The sequence below is a fragment of the Euprymna scolopes genome, chromosome 32 (assembly GCF_053919585.1).
Source record: "Euprymna scolopes isolate OS-2025 chromosome 32, ASM5391958v1, whole genome shotgun sequence".
NCBI lineage: Eukaryota > Metazoa > Mollusca > Cephalopoda > Sepiida > Sepiolidae > Euprymna > Euprymna scolopes.
Window position 1 is genome coordinate 92,359,736 of NC_136513.1, and position 25,185 is coordinate 92,384,920.

General features: G+C 35.3%; 1 protein-coding gene across 4 annotated transcripts in view; it reads right to left on the minus strand.

Moving 5' to 3' along the window:
• Positions 1-25,185, minus strand: part of LOC145256497 (uncharacterized) — a 108,137-nt gene that overhangs the window by 59,955 nt on the left and 22,997 nt on the right. For all 4 annotated transcript variants that reach the window (XM_080115451.1, XM_080115450.1, XM_080115448.1 and 1 more), the window contains exons 2-5: positions 16,622-16,712; positions 13,593-13,751; positions 9,492-9,609; positions 5,501-5,700 (exon numbers count right to left, since the gene is read on the minus strand). In XM_080115451.1, coding sequence (XP_079971577.1) covers positions 5,501-5,700; positions 9,492-9,609; positions 13,593-13,751; positions 16,622-16,689 — 545 coding nt within the window. In that variant the 5' untranslated portion in view covers positions 16,690-16,712. The remainder of the gene's footprint in view (positions 1-5,500; positions 5,701-9,491; positions 9,610-13,592; positions 13,752-16,621; positions 16,713-25,185) is intronic.

The window sequence follows — 25,185 nt, forward strand, 5'->3', positions numbered from 1 at the left end:
AGATTCTTTCATATGACAAGGGTGCATTCAAAATTAATGTTTCTGTTCAGAGCACAACTGAACCATGATTCTTGACTTATGCATTTTAAACTTTAATTCAAGCCGTTATCACCACACAAGCAGAAAGGCCAGGCATATAAAATCAACAGTAGGTTCTTTGATATAATAGAGGTGCGTCCGAAATGACTGTTTCTGTTTAGAGAACAATTGAACCATGATACTTGACTTTATAATTTATAAAATCAACAGTAGGTTCTCTACGGTGCAATGTAAACTACAATCTATTGTGGAATAACTCACTGTGGTGAGGCATCTCAAGCTCCCTCCTGGTGCACTGCGGGGGGTCCCCACCTAGAGCAGACAATCGATTTGATTGAAAAATTTGATTGAATTGATTTCGAAGACAATAAAATATGGGAGAGTGAAATATTCATTAATCCTCATACAATTCCGGGCAATGGCAGGTCTTCATCAGAGTCGTTTGATTGTTATGTTCTTCTATTTCTTGTCATAAATAATTTTACCAAGAATTCTTAATAAGTTTTGGTTTCAGTTTCGACTTGTAGCTGATGGCACTTAAACCATCTATTTTTTATAAATAATTTTATTTTATCAAGAATTCTTTATAAGTTTTGGTTTCGATTTTGATTATGGCTGAAGGAACTAAATTTTATATATACATACATATATATATATATATATATATATATATATATATATATATATATATATATATATTTCATAACTTTTTATTTTGATTCAAGCTAATGCACCCTAGTCATATGGATATTATTTTTTTATTTATTTTTGAAATCGCAACTTTATAATATGTAAAAATCGATAAAACATTAACTCTATAATAATATATACGAAATCTGCAAGAATCAAAATATCATATTTAAGCATACTTTACGACCGGGCTTTGTCGGGCGTCCGTGCTAGCTTAGATAAATACTTTTGCAGTTTTAACAAAAAAAAACTACAATAATATCAGAGCGTCTCCATTCACACTGAACATCTACAGAATGCCAACATCAATATATTACATATGAATGAGTCCCCTGTGGAATTTCCACAGGTCCCACTAGTATAATATTAAAATTCTGAGAGCTATGTATAAGAAATAACGTGAGTTATGTCCCTTTATGGTGTGTTATCTTAAAATCAATGAAAAAATTTTAGGATACTAGCAGGCCTTCCGGCATTGCCCGGTCGTAAAATATGCTTAAATATGATATTTTGATTAATGCAGATTTTGTATTTATTATTATATTACATTGGACCCAATATACAGGGTGGCCGAAAAGTCCCAGGACACTGGCCGAAAAGTCCAGACAACTCATTATGGGGTTTAATTAAAGGTCAAGTTTCTGGTATTAGATACGAAACCATTGATCAGCTAAAGCATGCAATTATTGCAGCTTTTACTAGCGTATCAAGGAATTCTCTAAAAAAAATGGCACAAAGTACCTGGAGGCGAATGGAATTGTGCAAGAACAACGAGGGCCAACACACTGATCCCCTAGACCACTAAATTACTCTAGTTGTTTTCTGCTTTGTTTCTAATAAAGTTCTCTTTTTTTGTTGAATATATATGTTTTCTGTGTGTTTCATTAAAAAATACTGTGTTTTATTAAAAATACATGTATAGTGTCCTGGGACTTTTCGGCCACCCTGTATAGTAATGATTTAAAAAGTAAAAAGAAAAAAAAATGACTCGTGCGTCACCACCAAAAATTGAAACCAAAACGATTTATTTTTTCCTTTGACATTAATACCTAAGCTAGGAAGATATGTTTGCTGCAAGACTAAAAATTAAAACATGAACCAATAGCTATTACGTTATGCATGCATATTCATAATTCCATCATTCGACCTTCACCTGGCAAATTCCATTTTTTTAATTTCACACTTTTACACCAATTTTCCCTGGCTAAAACCCAAATATAAAGTTTTGCATGGGTTTGAGTATCCTATATATTAAGTTTCATGTCTGTAGACAAAAAACTGATAGAGGAGTTTGGTAGGCAAATTTTTTTAAACAAATATATATATATATATATATATATATATATATATATATATATATATATATATATATATATATATAAAGAGGTTTTTGTTTACTATAAACTTTTTACGCAAATATTACGCAAGTATAAATCATATAAAATATCTGCATGAATATAATTACACGTAATAGTTAACTAAAGATGATCATCCCATAAGAAAACAGAAAAAAATAATATGGAATTAATTAAAATGAATTTTTAAAAGAATATGCAAATTAGCTAGATCTTTTGCTATCGAATGCAATTCCACAACCCATAGATAGTTGTATTTTCTTTTTTTTAAAAAAAAGGGGTTTGCGACAGGGGTGTCCGTTGTCGCCCATGTTATATGTCCTTGTGTTGGAACCATTCCTTAGGAACGTGAGGTCTAGGGTGGCTGGACCGGCCCTGCGCAGGATTGTTCTTCCTAGTGGTGCGCGAACCAGGGTTTCCGCGTTTGCCGATGATGTCACCATATTTGTTTCAAGCGTCGTTGATATTATTACGGTGATTAAGGCTCTCAAGCATTATGAACAAGTTACAGGGGCTGTAGTCAATCTCAGCAAATCCGTTGGCCTGAGGTTGGCCGCTTGGCGGGGCTCGAATGCTTTGCCTGGCGCATTTGTCTGGACGGATGGCCCAGTCCGGATCCTTGGTGTTTGGTTTGGACCCAGTCTCTGTCTTGATAAGAACTGGTCGGAGGTACAGACCAAGGTCGAAGCGTCTGTGAGGGTTTGGCTTCGAAGGGGATTGTCCCTTAAAGGCAGGGCGGAGGCATGCGCCACTTACGTGTTTCCGCTGATCCTTTACCGATTGGCTGTACTTCCTCTGCCTGCGGTCCGAATGGCAGCCTTAACGCGTGCGCTCTTCTCACTGTTGTGGAATGAGTGACGGCCGCTTGTCCGTAGACAGGTCTGCACTCAGCGTCTTGAAGATGGGGGCCTGGGGATGCTTGACCTGGCTAGCCATAAAAATGCCGAAAGGTTGGCATTCCTGGGTAGAACTCTGATTGAGGATTCTGATTGGGGTCCCGCGGTCGGTGCAGCTTTTCCCGACCTCATCCCCAATCACTTAATTGAATGCCAGAGAAAGCCTAGAGGGCAATCACGATTCCTCAACGAATGCCGAAATGCGCTTAGAGCGATGCCAGGGTCCTTGGACCTTGCACAGCCTAGAAGGGCATTGTATCGGGGATTAGTGGTAGGGACCGCTTCGGACCCGCTTGGGGAGCGGCTGCAGCTGTCGGAGGGGGAGGTTCGCTCTCTATGGAATTGGGCACCAGGCCGGGGATATTTTAACAATTCCGAATTTTCCCTGACCTGGCGATTGGTTAGAAACGCTCTACCCCTCAATGACATACTGTTCAGAATTGGTATGGTATTTAGTCCCTTTGTCCACGGTGCGAGGAAGATAGCTTAGAAACCGTAGAACATGCTTTTTATACTTGTTCCAAGCTCCGTGAATTCTGGGAGTATGTCAGTGAGGTCACGGCTCGCATCGTCCCCGATCAGGTGACGATCCTGGATTTAGCATCCGTTGTCTACAACGCAGATCCCTTGTGGCCTAGGGAGGAACGAATGGTGTTCCTAGCGACCTTGGCTGTAGCTAGACTGGTAGTGTGGGTTTCACGCATAGAGATAGGGCGTGGGGGGGAGCCGCCTTCTCATCGGGATCTGATTTTGTATTTTAAACACCAACTTAAAATCAAAATTAGATGCGATAGAAGGAGGTTATCTTGCTCACAGTTTAGTTGGAGGTGGATTCACACCGCTAGTTTATGTGCGTTCGTACGAAACAGGCTTGAGTACGTGTTACCTGCCTAGGCATGGCACACGCCGACCGTAAAAGCAATCCCCAGACCAGATCAAGATAATCCCGTAGTCGATCAGTCCCTTAGCTAGTTGGTATAAATGAGCTCCATGTCCCCAATCTTTATTTTAGGTGTTAGAATACCTCCAAAGAAGCCCAGTCCTGATTAATTTATTTTAGTCCAAACCCATCCCGATGTTATTTTTCTTGGAGGTCACTGAATATCCCCATCCCCCCCCCTTTATTTTGTCCGTAGCTGTGCCCACTCCCTCTTAGGAAGTGCTCCCTTGTTTTCGGCTGATACCGGAAAACAGGAAGCATTTCAAAAATTGAATAGGTAAGGGTGGGTCCTGATTAACACATTCATCGCTTAACGTTTTATTTGGTTCATTTGTTTTTTATTACTGTTATTTTTCTTTATTTTGGGGTGTTTTTAAGGCTCTCATTATCCCCGCCTATCACCTGCATACATCATACGCATCACAATTTCCATTTTGCCATTATTGCATTGTAAATAAAAGTCATTATATATTTTATTTAAAAAAAAAAAAAAAAAAAAAAAGCTTGTACATATTGTCATCTGGGGTTTTAAGTAGGTCCCTAGAGTGAATGCGGTATTGTGGTGAATGCAACTAGTTATAGGGAATAGACAAGTGGACGACCCCCGACACCCATCCCCCCCCTTTCTGGCCTCATGCCACATTTAAAAAGAACTACTTGCCTATTTTATATAATTTTAATTTTAAAATTTTGTAAAATCTGTGATTTTTCTTCTTAAATAAATACTTAAAAAAAAGGGTTTTTAATATGAATATCAATACAAAAAAAAAAAAAATTATAGGAGTATAGATAACTCCTTCAAGAGTGACCTCCCTTGAACCGAGGAAAACTGGTGATGTAAATAATTCAAGGTCAAGGTTAAAGGAAAAAAAATGAAAGTCAAGGTTACTGCTGATGCTATTCTCTATCTATATAAGAGCCAAGTACGTCCAAGGATGGAATACTGTTGCCACATCTGGGCAGGAGCTGCTAGAAAGGACTTGGCCTGCCTTGATAGAGTTCAAAATAGACTTCGTAGCCTCGTAGCAGATGTCCTTTTCTCTTCCTTGCAACCTCTATCTCACAGAAGAGATGTTGCGTGTTTGTCTCTGATGTATCATTATTTTCATGGAAAGTGTTCGACTGTGCTTCAATCTATGGTCCCCCCTCGCCAAACTTTCACAAGAAACACTCGTCTAGCTGTAAACACTCAATAATTCCCCCCACTCTTTATCTGTGCCTAAACCTAAACGTAGATTCCATGAACAAAGCTTCTTTCTTAGAACTGCATGCCTGTGGAATTGTCTTCCGTTTTCCTGCTTTCTGGCTGACTACAATATGGTTGTGTTCAAGTCTAACGTAAATAAGTTCTTGATGAGCCGTTCCATATAAGTTATCAAATTTACCAAATTTTCATTACTAATGATTACTATATTGTCCAATTTCTACTGTACACTCTTTAACCCTTATCCTTGAGCGGCCTCTTGGCCTTGATAATGTGGTGATGCCTATGTAAAAAAAAAAAAAAAAAGCATTGCCAGCTCTAAAGATGTGATATCTGCATTTCAAAATTAATCGAAATATGAATTTACATCAATTACCGTTTGTCTCCCTCGTTTAACAAAGCTTTGATCTCCGCCAATTCCAATGCTGGTTCCTCTTTGGCTGCCTGGTTAACCTTGATCTCTTCAGCTTGGACTCTTGCACACAGTTCATGATAAAGGTCGCGTAGATAGTTTTCCAAACTGCTGACATTCGGAGAATTTGGCACGGTTTCACACATTTCTAACGGGTTTGAAAACTGAAAAGAAATTACATAAAAATAAGAACAACAGAAACAAATAGAAAAATAAATAAGGAGTTGTGTTTGAAGGCTATGGCAATGCAGTTTTGGAGAAAAAAAAAACACCATTAGATACTGTTGTGGACCAGTAAGAGATCTGGAAAAAAAGACACGGACTCAAAATCAAGTGAAACAACCTCCCTCACTCTTTATCTGTACATAAAACTAAACGAAAATTCCATGAGCAGAGTTTATTTCCTACAACTATTCCTATTGTTGAACACATTACAGTGTGGTTGATTCCCAATTGACTATAACATGGCCATTTTAAGATTTAATAGAAATAACTTCCTATTGAGCCGCCCTCTTAAATAATCAAGCTCTATCCAAGTTCCACTTATCATGTTGTCCGACCATCTACATAACACTTAATTCTTATCCTTGAGTAGCCTCCAGGCCTTGATAAGTGGTAACCGTCTCCTGCAAGTAAAAACATATTGAAAAAGAAGTAGATACAGTAGATAAAAGAGTGGTTGAACATCAGTATGATTGCCAAGTATATATTAGATTGAAGTTGTCCTTTTATTAAAAAGATGTGATACAAGGTTGAAAGATAAGGGAGAGTCAAGCCAACGCCCCTAAAGGAGGATGACTCTGGGCGATTAAAAATTGCTTGGGGAGCCCTGGAAGCATTCCCCGATAGGAATGCTTCAATCAATAAGTAATAAACTTACTTTTGTCGAAAGACGGGAAGCAATGAGAATTTCATCTGTTCTTGGATGGAAGCTGAAACCTGTGGACGAATGCATTTCAACTCCAAAATGAAGGTTGATTTTATTTAGTTTTTTTATCACTTCCCAGGTGTACATCGCAAAAGAATGGGAAGTGAATGTCTTTGCTTGTATGGTAAATTCTAGTATCCACTCTGAGACACGCCAGCTCCCTCCCCGGTAAAGGAGGGGATGAGCTGTTAAACCGTCCACTCTGTTTGACATCCTCTTTCCAACTCATCTATTTTCTCAGCTAACCAGAACATGTGACAGGAGACATGTACTTCCGGTGCTGGTCAACTCTCTTCCGGTGCAACTTGTCCAGATTAGACCTCAACATGTTTTGATAACTTTTATCAAAACATAGCTTCACATCTCATCTCTTGTTTACTTCCAATTAGATAGATAGATAGATAGATAGATAGATAGATAACAGCTAATTTTTCTTTTGTTCCACAACTATATAACACTATTGGTTGCACATGATGCGACATGTGTTGAACTGTGTTATCAGTTCAATTTTTTCTATATGGAGGAATTCAATGACGCATCCCTGCTTCTGATGCAATTTAATTTCAACTGCCTATAAATTTATCTTTGTATAGTGGTATTATATTAGAACTTTGAAGTTATATATTTTCTGTTAATAATTTTTTATAAAAAAAGAAAAAAAACAATGACTGGAGTTTTTACTTATTTCTTCTGTGAGGTTGTTAACATTGCTATCAGACCGGATAGTCAACTTGAGTTGTTTTTCAGGTGACATCAATCGGAAGAGGAGTGTCTACCTTGATGCCAGGATAGGGCTGTGGCCCACAGATCAACAAAAACAAAAGCAATCACACAACATTAACAACCAGCAAAAACACACAACGTGGTGTTTGGCTTGCACCTATCTCCTAGGATTGGCAGAGTTTTCTTGTTGAAACAGAATAACCAGAATCTCTTATTAAACTCTGCCCCCCCATGTAGACGACCAGGGTCAAACTGCCGTGTTGGGAGAGTTCTTCTGGGTGACCAGAATAACTGTTGAACTTTTTTGGGCACTCCATGATCTGAAACGAACTCATGAGGGATGTTCTTAAAGTGATGCCATCTCTTTGTTTATTCTGCCCGAATGGATCAGATAGGATTACAAATTGCATTTTTATTATGACTGAACGTATGCATTCATGAACTGAAAGTTTCATCTCTCTGTTGCAGATATTGACGGTGTGAGACTCTAAGAAAGCAACCCCTGTCATGGACGTGCATCAGAAGCAGGGATGCGTCATTGAATTCCTCCATATAGAAAAAATTGAACTGATAAACATTCACCAGCACCTGTTGAACGTTTACGAAGCCGATGCAGTTGATGTTGGAACAGTTAGGAGATGGGTTTGTCGCTTTCAGAGTAGAGACAGAGATGTGATTGACAAAACAGGGTCTGGGCTTTTACAGCTAAGGCATCAAAAGAAGCTGGCAAAAGTGCATTGAGAATGGTGGCGACTATGTAGAAAAATAAATCCTGGAGCACAAAAGGTCGCTTGTTTTAATGGTACAACTCCCGTTTTTGTAGCTCTTCAACGTTTTAGTTTTTGAGTTAAAGAATTTACCCTTGTATATGATCACAGTCAGCGATGGACGGACATCATTTTCTGTTTTGATTGTTTCTCATTACTTAGCATGCATGGTTTATTGCATGCGATGACTGCTGTAGATATTGCACGAGTAAATCCACAAGTATATAAAATGATCAGTTGAAAAAAAAAATGAAATGAAAGTTGAGTTGGGTTCAACTTGCTGACGTTAGGACTATTAGACAGGGGATTGACAGAAACAGATAGAAATGGCTGAGAGGAAGAAAGAGAGAGAGAGAGAGAGAGAGAGAGAGAGAGAGAGAGAGAAGAGCTTGATCCTCGGAAGACTCCAATGATTAAACGGTGATTATCGATCTTTCTCTAACTCCCCCACTCCACTACTCACACTATTGGAATAGAAACGGATGTGACTTCATATAGCCGAAAAAGAGAGAAACGTTACTTCCTTAGAAGCATGTAGATAAGGTGACAAAATATGACTAAACCATGACTATCCTTCTCTGACATCCCCCTCACTCGTCAGCGATTTAGAACAAAGATCAAACTGAATAAACCTCTTCTGTTTTCCATCAGTTTTGGGTTGATTTAGTCCTTTTTAAAAATAGTATATAAGGGACATTGATTTCAGGATGATAAGACGACATCAGTCTTGAAGGATCACTCATGAGTGCATATAAAAACGAATAGGATGTGGATAATAGTTGTGAATTTTTCTGTGTTTTTGTAATAATGACGACAACTTGGTTTTCTGCATCTATGGCACAAGGTAAGAATGCAATGTGACGTCACTTTCGCAGCAGCGTGGGCTGCAAAGGTCGATGTGAAACTCAACAACACATGCAAAACAATTACTGGCTACCTGAAATCTACCAAACTGCCATTTGTCTACAGACTGCCTGGAATCATTCCGTTGCAGATTCATCAAGAGATGATAGCGAAGGCAGAACATGAAAAGCAGAGAAATTATATTTTCCATCCCCAATATGAACATCAAGAGATGCCACAATGACTATGACTACTATCCCGCAAGAGCTTTGACACCATGACAGGCTTCAGATGAACAACACTAGTGTTCTTCTGCTTGCATTGATTGAATGAATCTGTCAAAGATGACGATAATGAAGCTTTACCAAAAGATCTTCTGGTGGGCTCTGAATTCCCTCCCTCCAGATAGGTTGCCAAAACACAGGACAACATGCACGTCAGGCTATGTACAGGATGCTCGGTATCCCTGTGGCATCAATGTTCTGACCGTTGCATACATCTTCACAAACTGTCCACCGAGCAAGGCATGCTTCGATGCAGATCTGAGGGTTGCCTCGGACACGATAGATCTCGAGATGGAGCAAAATGCTGTGATGATGATGATGATGATGATGATGATGATCTTCCGGTGGAAAATTAAAAACAATAAAACATAAGTGTGATTGGAATTGTATTAATGCAAAGCGTCACTTACATTGGCGGGATTTGATGGCTGGACTTTATCTGGTTGCTTGCCGTCTTCCAAGGAGGAATTAATCTGACTGACATCATCATCGTCAGCATCACTTAACCAAGTGTCCTTATTATTCAACCTGTTAGAATAAAAAAGATTAAATTAAGTAATAATTAGTAATAATTGTAGTAAATAATAATAAGACGGACCTGATGAGGTAGAATCTGAATCAAGTGGTGGAAATAGCTGTGACTTACCTTATCACAGTCATAAAAAAGTTTGCCTCTCCCTGACATGCAGAACCAAGATATGTCTGAAAGAACAAATGCATGCTGGAACAAGTGCATGCTTATATGTATTGAATATGTTTGACTGTTTGCTTTGTCATCTGTAAATGATGAGCCTAAAAGAAGTTGTCATTAGAGTTTTAGCACTTAAAAAGGACAAGATCATTGAAAATTAGAGATCAATATTGGAAACGGTTTTGCTGGGGAAAAGTATACTACATAAGGAAGTTTCAGTCACAAACACATTATTCCTGAGATGAGTATTAAAATCTGTTTTATTGCAGAAACGTTTACTTTGTAATAAAGATCTAGTCGGAAACACATTGATGATATGCTACTATGATAACAGGGTTGATATGACAGTGCGGCTTGAATGCTGGATGTGGTAGGTTGACGATCCTCTCTTTCATTGGCTATTTGCTGAAAAAGATCACTTCCATATGGCTTTCTATCTCTGATGTTAACTCACAAGTTAATAGACAATGAATAATCAACACTGGGTTTCAGTTTTCATTATAAGCAGTGATTATTACCGAATAAAATAAATAAGTACCCACAGGAAAAATAAAAATAAAAAAATATCGATTATATTTTCTACTTCCTGGCAGTTTTCGATAGTTATTCAATGAGGCCTTTTTCTTGGTTTTAGCAACCAATTCCCCTTGCTGATTGGTTGGTCAATGAACGGTGCTTTCATACGTTTTCACACAATTCAGACTCAACAAAAAGTCTCTACAAACTCCAAAACTAACTGATTTTTCCTTGTTTTGTACAGTGCCTTTTAAATGGAAGGGTGGTGTGAGGTCTGGCTGGTCTACGGTTCTATCCAACCAATCCTTGCTCCACACGTCATAATCTGGTTCGCCCTGATTTGTTAATTAGCCACACCACCCATGCCTATTCGGTAGGTGAAATTCTGTCAGCGACCAAAATTTCCACCAATTATTTTCTCGTGCACCGGCCGACTCTCGACTGTGACCTTTGAACTTTAAGGTCACCTCTAAACTAAACATGGCTAGATACTCCAAAATAATCATTTTCACAGCAATATTGTTTAATGTTCCTGTTCTTTAGAAAGAAAATGTATTTCATATCGGCGATCAAGCCGTTTCCTCTTTCTTTTTTCAGCTAGCAGGGTTACTCGACAATATCCCAGGATTGTCACATAAATAGAAAGTTCTAATTCAGGTCTCATTAGTCTCCTTCTGGGGCAATTTTCGACCATCATAACTTGTTGGGTCTCACAAAGCAGTCGATCTAAAGGAAGGTAAACCCTGACTTCAACCCTCTCCCTCCACTACCTTGTAAAATGCCCACACATGGGAAAAACTTAAAGAGTAAACCTTGAGAAAAATCCCCAGGGCAGTTTGACAACTTAATTCTACCAGCTCCAGTGACAGTAGTACCAAACTGTAAGTGTAGCTGTTCATTTGGATCCATCAGCAACGTGGAGATGAGTGATGTGCTATGTGGGTAACAGCCTCTTCTCCATGTCACATTGTCGATGCTGGCATCAAAAGAATGTATCTCCCAGGATCGACCCTGACTGACAGAGACCTGCTACTGCTATTTAACAAAATCAAAAATAATCCATGAACGAAGCCATAGAAACCCGTAGACTCGATTCGAGTGACGGCCGATGTCACCAAAGAGAAGTATACCATCTAACAAAGTTTCAGTGATGAACACGTTTTTATCAACAGAGTTCATTTTTCCCCTCCTTTTTATATTTTTCCTTTGATGAAATTTGGTGAAGGTAATGTCATACAAGATCAACCAATTCCATAATTTAGGGAGTTTAATGATTTTTTTTTGCGTTTCAGAATTTTTGAAATGAGGATAATTTGTATTCTTCAGATTATTCAGACTATTGCAGGAGCGACTGAAGCAATTGGATCTTCCAATTTTGGTGTTCGGTCAAATGAGAGGGGATGCCATTTAAGTTTTCAAATATCTGTGTGGAGAATACAACGTGGACTGTCTCAAGATGCTTCCTTTGAAACAAGATTGTAAGACCTGTGGACATTCCTTGTGTTTGGATAAGCAGCAACATCGGAAGAGAACCGCTGGGTCTGTTCGAGCACACTTCTTCTCCCAACGTGTGGTGAACGTGTGGAACTAGAAAAATTGGTATCTGCAGAGTAACTCAATACTTTCCAAGCCAAACTAGACAAACATTGGAGGAATCACCACTTCACTTTGACAACAAATCTAGAGATGATGTTTATTGACAGACTGTAATCTCGGGTGTATTGGCGTGTGTTCCTTCTCACCATATGTATTGCCTTGTATTGTATAGTTCTTTCTTTTAACCTTTATTCTCCCCAAACAAAGCATATTACCATTTGGATGTAAGAAGCTATTATTTGGAACCATGTTTAAAGGGACTACATAGTGAGTTAAGCAACAAAATGTTTGTTCACTTTACATTTAAACTTCTGCATGTTAGTACAGCCATAGAAGCAGGAAACAGGGAGGAAATTCCAAAGTCTAGCAGTCCAAGTGAATAAACTATAAAAGTAGAAAGCTTGTGTTGACAATGAACGAGTGAGTTATTGCCACCTGTCGGGTTAGTTGGGGACATTCACATCACATTGTGGTGATGGGACAGAGATTGGAGCTTGGTTGATAGTGTGGGATCTATTAGTTTTGAGAACTTTTTTTGAATTCTGTCTAAGAGGTAGAGACTTGCAGTTGATATACCAGCCCAGGTGTGGCAACAATATTTCATGCATTGGCAAATGGTGACTTTGTAGATATAAGATACTGTCAGATGTGAGTATTTTTCTAGCATAGTTCACCTTTTTTGCAGTAGTCTTGTCAATGTCTTCAATGTATTTGTTCCAATTTATGTTGCCTGTGAATATTAAGCTGTAGAGTTTGAATGATGATCTTCCAGGTAGGGTGCTATTAATCAGTGGTAGAGAAAGTTTCTTGTAATTGCTAAAGGAGAGAAGCTTGGTCTTAGTAGCATAACATGTTACGATCTATTTATGCTCCCATTTCACTACAAGCTGAAGGTCATTCTCTAAAGTAGGGGGTCTCCAAAGTTTTCGAACAGATGGTCATATTGATGATTTTTAGAGCTACGTGGGCAAAAAAAAAAAAAATAATAATTTTTTTAATTTAAAAAAAAATTATTTTTAATTTTTTTAAAATTTTTTAAAAATTAAAAAAATTAACAAAAAAATGAAAAAAATGAAAAAAAAATTTTAAAAAAATGAAAAAAAAATGAAAAAAAAAAATGATAAAAAATGAAAAAAAAATGAAAAAAAAAATGAAAAAAAAATGAAAAAAAATGAAAAAAAAAATGAAAAAAAATGAAAAAAATGAAAAAAAATGAGAAAAAAAATGAAAAAAAAATGAAAAAAAATGAAAATAAAAAATGAAAATAAAAAATGAAAATAAAAAATGAAAAAAAAAAAATGAAAGAAAAATGAAATAAAAATGAAAAAAAACATGAAAAAAAAATGAAAAAAAAATGAAGAAAAAAAAATGCACTGGACATGTTTTATACTGTTTTGCTTATTAGCTTTGCTTTTCAGTGAAACTTATTGTCCAAAACCTCATTCTTTTTAATCATTTTCTTGATTAAAAAAAAAATTCCTGAATATTTAAAAAAATTTCCATAAGAGCTCTGTGGGCCTGATTAAAAACTTTGGTAGGCTAGATCTGGCCTGTGGGCTGTAGTTTGAAGACCCCTGCTCTAAAGTATTATTTCTGATTTTTAGGTAGACACACATGCAAACAATCAACTACTTTTTATATAATAGAAAATAATAAACGAATACATTTAGCTGTGTTTTCCGATGATTGCTATGGAGGCGGCGCTTACCTTTGCTCAAGTTCCTCGTTAGTCTTTGCGATAATGCTCAGGTGTTTCTCAATCTCCAAGAGCGACAGATTGCGTTCATCCTCCATGTTCTGTAGCTTTGATTTGTACACTTGAATCTCTTCAACAACCTTCTTATTTATCTCATACTCAGCCTTGAATCTAAAAAATAAATAAATAAAACCATCAAGGTACAAAAGCTACTCAAGGATAAGGATTAATGACATTGTCAATTAAATACAGAATAATACTATGACATGGTTTGTACAAGTTTGAAAATTCATTGAATTTTGATTTTTGCCACGAAAAGGCTTAATTTCTATTATTATCTTGAAAAATTCTTGAAAATAATAAGAATGTCTTGAAGAGACCTTGAAAATCATATTCTTTACATCCAGTAAAAAGTTTTGTTACAATATTAAAAATAAAATATAAAATGCCACATATGGGCAGGAGCTGCTAGAAAAGACTTGTCCTGCCTTGATAGGGTTCAAAATAGACTTTGTGGCCTGGTGGGAGATGTCCTTTTCTCTTCGCTGCAACCTCTATCTCACAGAAGAGATGATGCGAGTTTGTCTCTGCTTTATCGTTATTTTTATGGAAAGTGTTCGACTGAGCTTCAATCTATGGTACCCCCTCGCCAAACTTTCACAAGAAACACTAGACTAGCTGAAAACATTATCAATAATTTTCCACACCTAAACCTAAACGTAAATTCCATGAACAAAGCTTCTTTCTTAGAACTGCACGCCTGTGGAATTGTCTTTCGTTTTCCTGCTTTCCAGCTGTCTATAATATGGTTGTCTTCAAGTCCAACGTGAACAAGTTTCTGATGAGCCGTTCCACTTAAGTTAACAAATTTACCGAACTTCCATTACTATCGATTACTATATTGTCCTTTTGACTACTCTACACTCTTTAACCCTTATCCTTGAGTGGCCTATCGGCCTTGATAAGTGGTGACGCCTATGTAAAAAAAAAAATAAAATAGAAATAAATACTATCAAATTATTTTTAAGTATTAATAAAAATAAATTAAACTATTTTTTTAAAATAATGACAATAAAATTGAAATAGATTGTTCCAAAATTATAACATATAATTGTGGATAAAAGAGTTACGCCCCTTTATCATGAAACTATCTAATGTTCTCCATATAATAACATCATGTAGCTTCGTGATGAAGAGACATAACTCTTGAATCAACAATATCAGAAATTCAAAATTGAAAAATAAAACGAATACAGCATAGACCAATCTGCAATGGGGAAAATAACATTTAATTGCGCTTGGTTGGCCAAATATAAGTGGGTCAGAGAATGTAAATATGATTGTCAACAGACATATTGTTTTGTATGTAAATGAAAATTACTTTTCCTGTTGTCAATTAAGTTTTTTGGTTTATTATATCATTGTTTATATATCAAATTTAAATGAAATAAAATACGCATCAAGTGCGCTTGAAAGCCAAATCACAACGTAATATTAGGAAAATAAACAAATATTTTACTTGTTTGAAATTTATAATATAAATATATTTCGGAGCTATACTCCATCCTCAGTATGTTGTTTTCTTTCTTTTTTTTCTTTTCTTCTTCCTTGCCATGTTGTAAAGTTGTTTATGGAACTTTATAGAAATGAGAAAACGAAATGGAGTTTTATTCTATATTAATAAACAACTTTATTTGTCATTTTCGTGAGTAGCTTTAGTACAAGAGAGAAACGGATTAGTAGGTTGAAGTGTTATTGTATAAAGATAGAATTAATATATTGCCGGTTTGTTCAGGAGAGAACAGCTCAGTTCACATGTGTTTATAGCTAGTAGTCGCCAGAATGACGAAAGCCAATTAAAGGAGAAAGAAAGGACAAAATCTTCAGTGTGTTCATGTGTTGTCATGGGTGTGTGTGTGTGTGTGTCGGTGTGTGTGTGTGTGTCGGTGTGTGTGTGTGTCGGTGTGTGTGTGTGTGTGCGTGTCGGTGTGTGTGTGTGTGTGTCGGTGTGTGTGTGTGTCGGTGTATGTTCTTTAGTATAATAAAGAAGGTTCGTTTGGGGTACCGCACGTGGAGACAAATGAGAGTTTGAAAGGTCGCCATGTTAGCTTGTAGTACTCACATTCAGCCAGAAACCAAAACCCCAGGTGAAGTTTGCGGCCTGGCAGGGTCAGATTGAAAGAGGATCGAGAGTTTCAGATTTCGCCTTTTATATACTCAGTCATGTGATAGAGAGCTGGCTTGTGATTGGACAAGCTAGGGAGAAATGGATTTCAAATCTCGAGTCGTGAGAATTAGCTCCTGCCTGTGATTGTAGCAAGTGTTGGCTACTACAACTCACATCCTTCACGATATAAAATTTTTTTGAAAACTTGAATTTTGTCTGGAGAAGGTCTTGAAAAGCCTTGAAAAGTTAATGAAAATGGACATTCAAAATCTGTATGAACCCTGGATGAGATAACAAGAAACAACAGCTAAAAAGGGTTAATAATAACTTAAAAGAACAACTAAAGTATTTATTTACATTGGACTTAAAGACGACTATGTTGTAGACAGCAGGAAAGCAGTTATGTGGTAGATATTTACTTGCTGCCCACCTCAGCAAGATGTGACACAAGGTCAGAAAGTGGGAATGTCCAGCCAGTGACAATGTCTATCATTCAGAATTGAAGTCACCTTTGATAAGGGAGGAGAAAGCGGCTATGTGGTTAATGACATGGACTAACAACCTAGGTGTACCAGTTCGAATCCAGTTCGTTCAGCAGAAATACTTTCACTTAGGATGTTAGAAACTTTCATGTGATCTTCCCTGTAAATAATTAGTGTCTTTCTTGAAGGAATTCTAACTAGAAAGATATCGGGGAAACGAGTGCCAACAATAATCATATGATTCATACGAAATGAATGAATCAATTTCTGTTTGCTTGGGGGAAGGTAGTGGGTTGGCGGACTTAGTCAATTGAAATTAACTGAAACCAACTATTAAAGAACCATTCAATCACGAAGTGCGCTGCAGATGTCCAAGCATAGCAGATGCTTACCTCCTTTGGATCTGTGTTAAAATATCTTGCGCTCGGAAAACTTCCTCCTTCAGAAAATTCATATCCATGTAAATTTGAGCTGAATACTTCACTGTAAGAAAAAGAAAAAAAAAAAAAAGAAACAATGATCATGCTCTGTTTAAAAGATTTACTGATAACTCTATCACCTTTTTTTATATTGATGAATCAACAATAAAGAAGTGGTCTTATCAGGGAGATTCTTTACACAAACTCCTATTGGTTTTTCGTTTCATTTTATTTTAGTTGAAGTTCTCAGAAAGGGGCTAACATTGGACCTCTATGTGGGAATTCATAGATATTTGAATATTCCATTTAAGTTCCCTTTTATGTCTCAACTAGACTGGGTTTCCGACATTGCCCGGGTGTTTGGAGGTGTGTTGAGCAAAAAAAAAAAAAAAAAAAAAGTTCTAGTAGGCAGGCAGGCTCGAACCCATACCGCTAAGGAGGAAAAGAATGTGAAAAAAAAAGTGACCTCTTTGCTGTTGTTCCCATCGCCAAACTGGAGGTGGCAAAGTTTTAAATTAAAGCTAATTAATCGAAAAGAGGCGATGACTTTCGAAAATATCGGCAAAAAAAGCGACTCCTCCCTGTAGAAAAGTGCCCAGTTGAGGGTGAAGGAATTAATGTTTTTAGCCAATTTTTCGATATTTGTCGTCTGAAAGGCCCAACTTCAAAACGATACAGATCTCGTGAAAATCTGTTGCCTCTGTCGAAAGTTTTAGGCAGACATACATACATACATACATTTAAACAGACAGGTGAGATTTATATTATAGAAGGTTGGGTTTGTAAAGAAGTTAGAGATATTAATTTTCCCATCATTTAAGAACGATATAGTATATCTATGTTGAAGTCTATTGGCTTTCCTGGATTTCAGGTCAATAATTCATCAAGTTGTAACATTGCAGAAACAAATAAACAAAACAAATAAATAAAAATCGGAGTCAGCATTTTTTTTCTTTTTTAACAAAAGCATTTATTACCGTCAATCTCCCGTCTCAACAGCATTTAAAAAGTCTCTCGCTGCCACATGTCTATTTCACCTGGTCGTGTTTCTCTTTCTTCCGACCACATGCGAACCACAGCCGGCCTATTCTCGCCTTCACTTTACACGTCCATCTCCTTTAGCACCGATTTTTTTTTTTTTTTTTTTTTTTACACAGTGGTCACCACTTATCAAGGCCCGGAAGCCACTCAGGGATAAGGGTTATTGCAAGTACATTACATTAGTGAGGAGATTTGCTGAAATGTTTACTTAAGGGGGCGGTTCATTAGGAATTTGTTAACATTGGACTTGAAGACATCCAAGTTGTAGTCCGGAGGGAAGCAGGCAGACGGAACAGAGTTCCACAGGCGTGCAGTTCTAAGAAAGAAGCTTTGTTCATGGAATCTGCGTTTTGATTTAGGCACAGATATAGAGTGGGGGAAATTTTTCACAGTGGATTCAGCTAGACGGGTGTTTTTCGTGAAAGATTGGCAAGGGGGGACCAGAGATTGGAGTTTGTTTCTCCCTGAACACGTGGTGTTCTTTTTTTTTTTTTTTTTTTTCAACGCAAGCCCGAGCACACTTGCCAATTTGAAATACATGTTCAAACGCTGCTGTTCCCGCTGTTAATACAATCGCTTGCCATCTATCTTTCAGCTGCTGCTGATATTTTTATACGTGCTCATATGCGCTCTGTTACAAAGTATGTGAAGGCCTTATTCGCACTTGCTATATCTTAACTGCCAGTGTAAAGAACCGCTGTCTGAATAATATGCTTGGATCGAAAAATCAATCTTTCTAGGATTACAGTAGACTTTATAAAAAGCAAAGCTTACGAGAAAAATGTTCATCATCATCATCATTATTATTATTTTAATGGAAATCAGTCCAGACAAGGCATGAGGCCACTTGATGTAATGAGCTAAAAAAAAAAAAAAAATGCTACTTCAAGGTCAATAACTAGTCAACAATACGTGTTAGATGGAATAGGTTCCGATCCAGAAAGCAGCAATTCTTCCCCCCCTTTTCTCAAAAATATTACTCATGGAATGTGAGAACTAAAGGACAAAAATGAGGAAAGCGAAAGTGACGAGGTTGCCAAAAGCCTAAAGCAAACTCAAGGTTCACTTTCTACTCTCCTTACTACTACATCTGCGCTGGTATACTAACCATTAGTCTCTTCATTCTCGAGCAGTTTATGAAAAAGAATCTCTAATCTAATAGGTCCTGCACTTAGTGATGAATAAATCTGCATCATCATCATCATCATCATCATCATCATCATCATCATCATCATCATCATCATTATTTTTACTACTACTACTACTTGCTGATCTGTATTTGATGACTTCAGTCAATTGACTTCCAAACTCACCTATTGGCCAGATATTTATTTATCCCTGTGATATAGTGGGAAGTCCTGAAACCCCCTGAGAATGGATCACTCAGTCTATAAAAGACACTAACCAGGCAGCAGGTAAGTTAGTCTTGATTCTACAGGATTTTCATGGTAAGTGCTCGTCTGATCTCCAATCTATAGTTCCCGCTTGCCAAACTTTCACCAAAAAAAAAAAAAACATTGACTAGCTACAACCACTATATATGATTTTCCCCACTCTCTATCTGTGCCTAAATGCAAATGCAGATTCCATGAACAAAGCTTCTTTCCCAGAACTTCCCGTCTTTGGAACACTGTTCTGCTGGGATGCTTCCCAGCTAAATACAACATGGTAGCCTTCAAATTTAATGTAAACAAGTTCCTGGTAGATCATGCTCATAAATAATCAGATTCCACACAATTTACATCATTAAGGATTACTTCATTACCACCTTACATTCATTAACCCTTATCCTCGAGTGACCTTCTGGCCTTGATAAGTGGTGAGCCCCAAATAAAAAAAAGAAGATACGTTCGAGTGTCAATATCTTATGTGTACAATAGACTTGTTATAACTTATTCTTTGTGTTGAGTCTCATAATTCTATACTGATTATATTCTGCCCCCCCCCCCGGGATATATCACCCTGTTTCATTTCCTCCCATGTTTTCCTTGGCCTTCTCCAATGAACTGAACCTGCTACTTCAACTGTTCTACATATATTAACCCAAAAACTCCCATCTGTTCTTTCAAAGTTTACTCTTCTGCACCCATCTCCCTATACTGTCCACATTTTATCTGTATCACTTTCATATCACTCTCTCCATGCAACACATACCCTCAACCCTCTCTTCCTCTGAGGTCGTCAGATCTAAGCTTGTCTTTAAGACTCACATTACACATCCATCATATCATTCGCATATAATTCCTCACCATGCAACACATATCCCCAACCCTTATTGGCCATGTTTCACTTCCATACATCATCAAACTTCTTTCTTAGAACTGCACACCTGTGTACCTCTGTTCTGTTTGCCTGCTTTCCAGCTGACTATAATATGGTCGTCTTCAAGTCCAATGTAAACAAGTTTTTGATGAGGCGTCCCCCTTAAGTAATCCAATTTACCAAATTTCCACTTCTAACGATTAGTGAGATGTTGTCCCTTTGACTACTGTACACTCTGTAACCCTTATCCTCGAGTGGTCTCTGGGCCTGGATAAGTCGTGATTCCTTTGTAAAAAAAAAATAAAAAAATCTGCATACACATGCCTGATAGACTCTTTCCTTGTTCGCCAGTGGTAAAGCTCTGCTGGTTAGTAATGTCAGCCGTTTCATCAACTCCTAACTCTTCCAATCACACTAACACCTGCCCCACCTCGTGCTCTAATGGCCTCACCAAGCTAACAAAACTTCTGAACGATGTCAATAGCTTCATCCCTGAAATATATTTTTCTCCATATATGACCATCCGTCTCCGTTGTCTTACACTTCAGGCAAAAACTACAGATAATATTTTGAATCTATTCCCCCTCCCCCACTCAACTTGCGACAGAACGTAAAAACAAACAAAACTGATTTAAGCGAAAAGAAATTAATTAAACGTCACTGATTGACACTTGTGTCGTATCGACTTGAACGGTACTTGGTTTGTGAATCTTATTAGATGTCACTTTAAGACGCGTTGTTTACCCAACCGATCGTTTCGGCCAATCAAGTAATTTTCGATCCCTCCCCCCTCCGCTGTGTGTTTGGAATACGATTTTATTACTCAAACTTGAAATAGAGATTATGAACCCCCCTCCCCACTCACGGTTGCCCTTCTCTCTCCCTCATGGGCTTGCCTAATGACCACTTCTTCTCTCAACTAAACTTATGAAACAATGGCGAAGAAGAAGAAGAAGAAGAAGAAGAAGAAGAAGAAGAACTTTATTTAATAGAGTGATTGATTGATTGCGTTTACGGCGTATCAACCACTACCGGGTCGTATTTCTTTCTTTTCTTTCTTCTTTTCACTCTCTTTCTTTATTTTTATCTTAAAGCCATTTATTCTTTCTTTTCCCTTCCCATTTTCTTTTTTCTTTTTTATTTACTCATTTTCATTTCTTTCTTTCTTTTCTTTCTTCTTTTCACTCTCTTTCTTTATTTTTATCTTAAAGCCATTTATTCCTTCTTTTCCCTTCCCATTTTCTTTTTTCTTTTTTACTTACTCATTTTCATTTCTTTCTTTCTTTCTTTTCTTCTTTTCACTTTCTTTCTTTCTTTCTTTTCTTTCTTCTTTTCACTCTCTTTCTTTATTTATATCTTAAAGCCATTTATTCTTTCTTTTCCCTTCCCATTTTCTTTTTTTCTTTTTTTTATTTACTCATTTTCATTTCTTTCTTTCTTTTCTTTCTTCTTTTCACTTTCTTTCTTTCTTTTCTTTCTTCTTTTCACTCTCTTTCTTTATTATATCTTAAAGCCATTTATTCTTTCTTTTCCCTTCCCATTTTCTTTTTTCTTTTTTATTTACTCATTTTCATTTCTTTCTTTCTTTTCTTTCTTCTTTTCACTCTCTTTCTTTATTTTTATCTTAAAGCCATTTATTCTTTCTTTTCCCTTTCCCATTTTCTTTTTTTCTTTTTTATTTACTCATTTTCATTTCTTTCTTTCTTTTCTTTCTTCTTTTCACTCTCTTTCTTTATTTTTATCTTAAAGCCATTTATTCTTTCTTTTCCCTTCCCATTTTCTTTTTTTCTTTTTTATTTACTCATTTTCATTTCTTTCTTTCTTTCTTTTCTTCTTTTCACTTTCTTTCTTTCTTTCTTTTCTTTCTTCTTTTCACTCTCTTTCTTTATTTTTATCTTAAAGCCATTTATTCTTTCTTTTCCCTTCCCATTTTCTTTTTTTCTTTTTTATTTACTCATTTTCATTTCTTTCTTTCTTTCTTTTCTTCTTTTCACTTTCTTTCTTTCTTTCTTTCTTTCTTTCTTTCTTTCTTTTCTTTCTTCTTTTCACTCTCTTTCTTTATTTATATCTTAAAGCCATTTATTCTTTCTTTTCCCTTCCCATTTTCTTTTTTTCTTTTTTATTTACTCATTTTCATTTCTTTCTTTCTTTCTTTTCTTCTTTTCACTTTCTTTCTTTCTTTCTTTTCTTTCTTCTTTTCACTCTCTTTCTTTATTTTTATCTTAAAGCCATTTATTCTTTCTTTTCCCTTCCCATTTTCTTTTTTTCTTTTTTATTTACTCATTTTCATTTCTTTCTTTCTTTCTTTTCTTCTTTTCACTTTCTTTCTTTCTTTCCTTTCTTCTTTTCACTCTCTTTCTTTATTTTTATCTTAAAGCCATTTATTCCTTCTTTTCCCTTCCCATTTTCTTTTTTTCTTTTTTATTTACTCATTTTCATTTCTTTCTTTCTTTCTTTTCTTCTTTTCACTTTCTTTCTTTCTTTCTTTTCTTTCTTCTTTTCACTCTCTTTCTTTATTTATATCTTAAAGCCATTTATTCTTTCTTTTCCCTTCCCATTTTCTTTTTTCTTTTTTACTTACTCATTTTCATTTCTTTCTTTCTTTTCTTTCTTGTTTTCACTTTCTTTCTTTCTTTTCTTTCTTCTTTTCACTCTCTTTCTTTATTATATCTTAAAGCCATTTATTCTTTCTTTTCCCTTCCCATTTTCTTTTTTTCTTTTTTATTTACTCATTTTCATTTCTTTCTTTCTTTCTTTTCTTCTTTTCACTTTCTTTCTTTCTTTCTTTTCTTTCTTCTTTTCACTCTCTTTCTTTATTTATATCTTAAAGCCATTTATTCTTTCTTTTCCCTTCCCATTGTCTTTTTTTCTTTTTTATTTACTCATTTTCATTTCTTTCTTTCTTTCTTTTCTTCTTTTCACTTTCTTTCTTTCTTTCTTTTCTTTCTTCTTTTCACTCTCTTTCTTTATTTATATCTTAAAGCCATTTATTCTTTCTTTTCCCTTCCCATTTTCTTTTTTTCTTTTTTATTTACTCATTTTAATTTCTTTCTTTCTTTTCTTTCTTCTTTTCACTTTCTTTCTTTCTTTCTTTTCTTTCTTCTTTTCACTCTCTTTCTTTATTATATCTTAAAGCCATTTATTCTTTCTTTTCCCTTCCCATTTTCTTTTTTTCTTTTTTATTTACTCATTTTCATTTCTTTCTTTCTTTCTTTTCTTCTTTTCACTTTCTTTCTTTCTTTCTTTTCTTTCTTCTTTTCACTCTCTTTCTTTATTTTTATCTTAAAGCCATTTATTCTTTCTTTTCCCTTCCCATTTTCTTTTTTTCTTTTTTATTTACTCATTTTCATTTCTTTCTTTCTTTCTTTTCTTCTTTTCACTTTCTTTCTTTCTTTCTTTTCTTTCTTCTTTTCACTCTCTTTCTTTATTTATATCTTAAAGCCATTTATTCTTTCTTTTCCCTTCCCATTTTCTTTTTTTCTTTTTTATTTACTCATTTTCATTTCTTTCTTTCTTTTCTTTCTTCTTTTCACTTTCTTTCTTTCTTTCTTTCCTTTCTTCTTTTCACTCTCTTTCTTTATTATATCTTAAAGCCATTTATTCTTTCTTTTCCCTTCCCATTTTCTTTTTTTCTTTTTTATTTACTCATTTTCATTTCTTTCTTTCTTTCTTTTCTTCTTTTCACTTTCTTTCTTTCTTTCTTTTCTTTCTTCTTTTCACTCTCTTTCTTTATTTATATCTTAAAGCCATTTATTCTTTCTTTTCCCTTCCCATTTTCTTTTTTTCTTTTTTTATTTACTCATTTTCATTTCTTTCTTTCTTTCTTTTCTTCTTTTCACTTTCTTTCTTTCTTTCTTTTCTTTCTTCTTTTCACTCTCTTTCTTTATTATATCTTAAAGCCATTTATTCTTTCTTTTCCCTTCCCATTTTCTTTTTTTCTTTTTTATTTACTCATTTTCATTTCTTTCTTTCTTTCTTTTCTTCTTTTCACTTTCTTTCTTTCTTTCTTTTCTTTCTTCTTTTCACTCTCTTTCTTTATTTATATCTTAAAGCCATTTATTCTTTCTTTTCCCTTCCCATTTTCTTTTTTTCTTTTTTTATTTACTCATTTTCATTTCTTTCTTTCTTTTCTTTCTTCTTTTCACTTTCTTTCTTTCTTTCTTTTCTTTCTTCTTTTCACTCTCTTTCTTTATTTATATCTTAAAGCCATTTATTCTTTCTTTTCCCTTCCCATTTTCTTTTTTTCTTTTTTTATTTACTCATTTTCATTTCTTTCTTTCTTTTCTTTCTTCTTTTCACTTTCTTTCTTTCTTTCTTTTCTTTCTTCTTTTCACTCTCTTTCTTTATTTATATCTTAAAGCCATTTATTCTTTCTTTTCCCTTCCCATTTTCTTTTTTCTTTTTTACTTACTCATTTTCATTTCTTTCTTTCTTTTCTTTCTTCTTTTCACTTTCTTTCTTTCTTTCTTTTCTTTCTTCTTTTCACTCTCTTTCTTTATTATATCTTAAAGCCATTTATTCTTTCTTTTCCCTTCCCATTTTCTTTTTTTCTTTTTTATTTACTCATTTTCATTTCTTTCTTTCTTTCTTTTCTTCTTTTCACTTTCTTTCTTTCTTTCTTTTCTTTCTTCTTTTCACTCTCTTTCTTTATTTATATCTTAAAGCCATTTATTCTTTCTTTTCCCTTCCCATTTTCTTTTTTTCTTTTTTATTTACTCATTTTCATTTCTTTCTTTCTTTCTTTTCTTCTTTTCACTTTCTTTCTTTCTTTCTTTTCTTTCTTCTTTTCACTCTCTTTCTTTATTTATATCTTAAAGCCATTTATTCTTTCTTTTCCCTTCCCATTTTCTTTTTTTTCTTTTTTTATTTACTCATTTTCATTTCTTTCTTTCTTTTCTTTTCTTCTTTTCACTTTCTTTCTTTCTTTCTTTTCTTTCTTCTTTTCACTCTCTTTCTTTATTTATATCTTAAAGCCATTTATTCTTTCTTTTCCCTTCCCATTTTCTTTTTTCTTTTTTATTTACTCATTTTCATTTCTTTCTTTCTTTCTTTTCTTCTTTTCACTTTCTTTCTTTCTTTCTTTTCTTTCTTCTTTTCACTCTCTTTCTTTATTTATATCTTAAAGCCATTTATTCTTTCTTTTCCCTTCCCATTTTCTTTTTTTCTTTTTTACTTACTCATTTTCATTTCTTTCTTTCTTTTCTTTTCTTCTTTTCACTTTCTTTCTTTCTTTC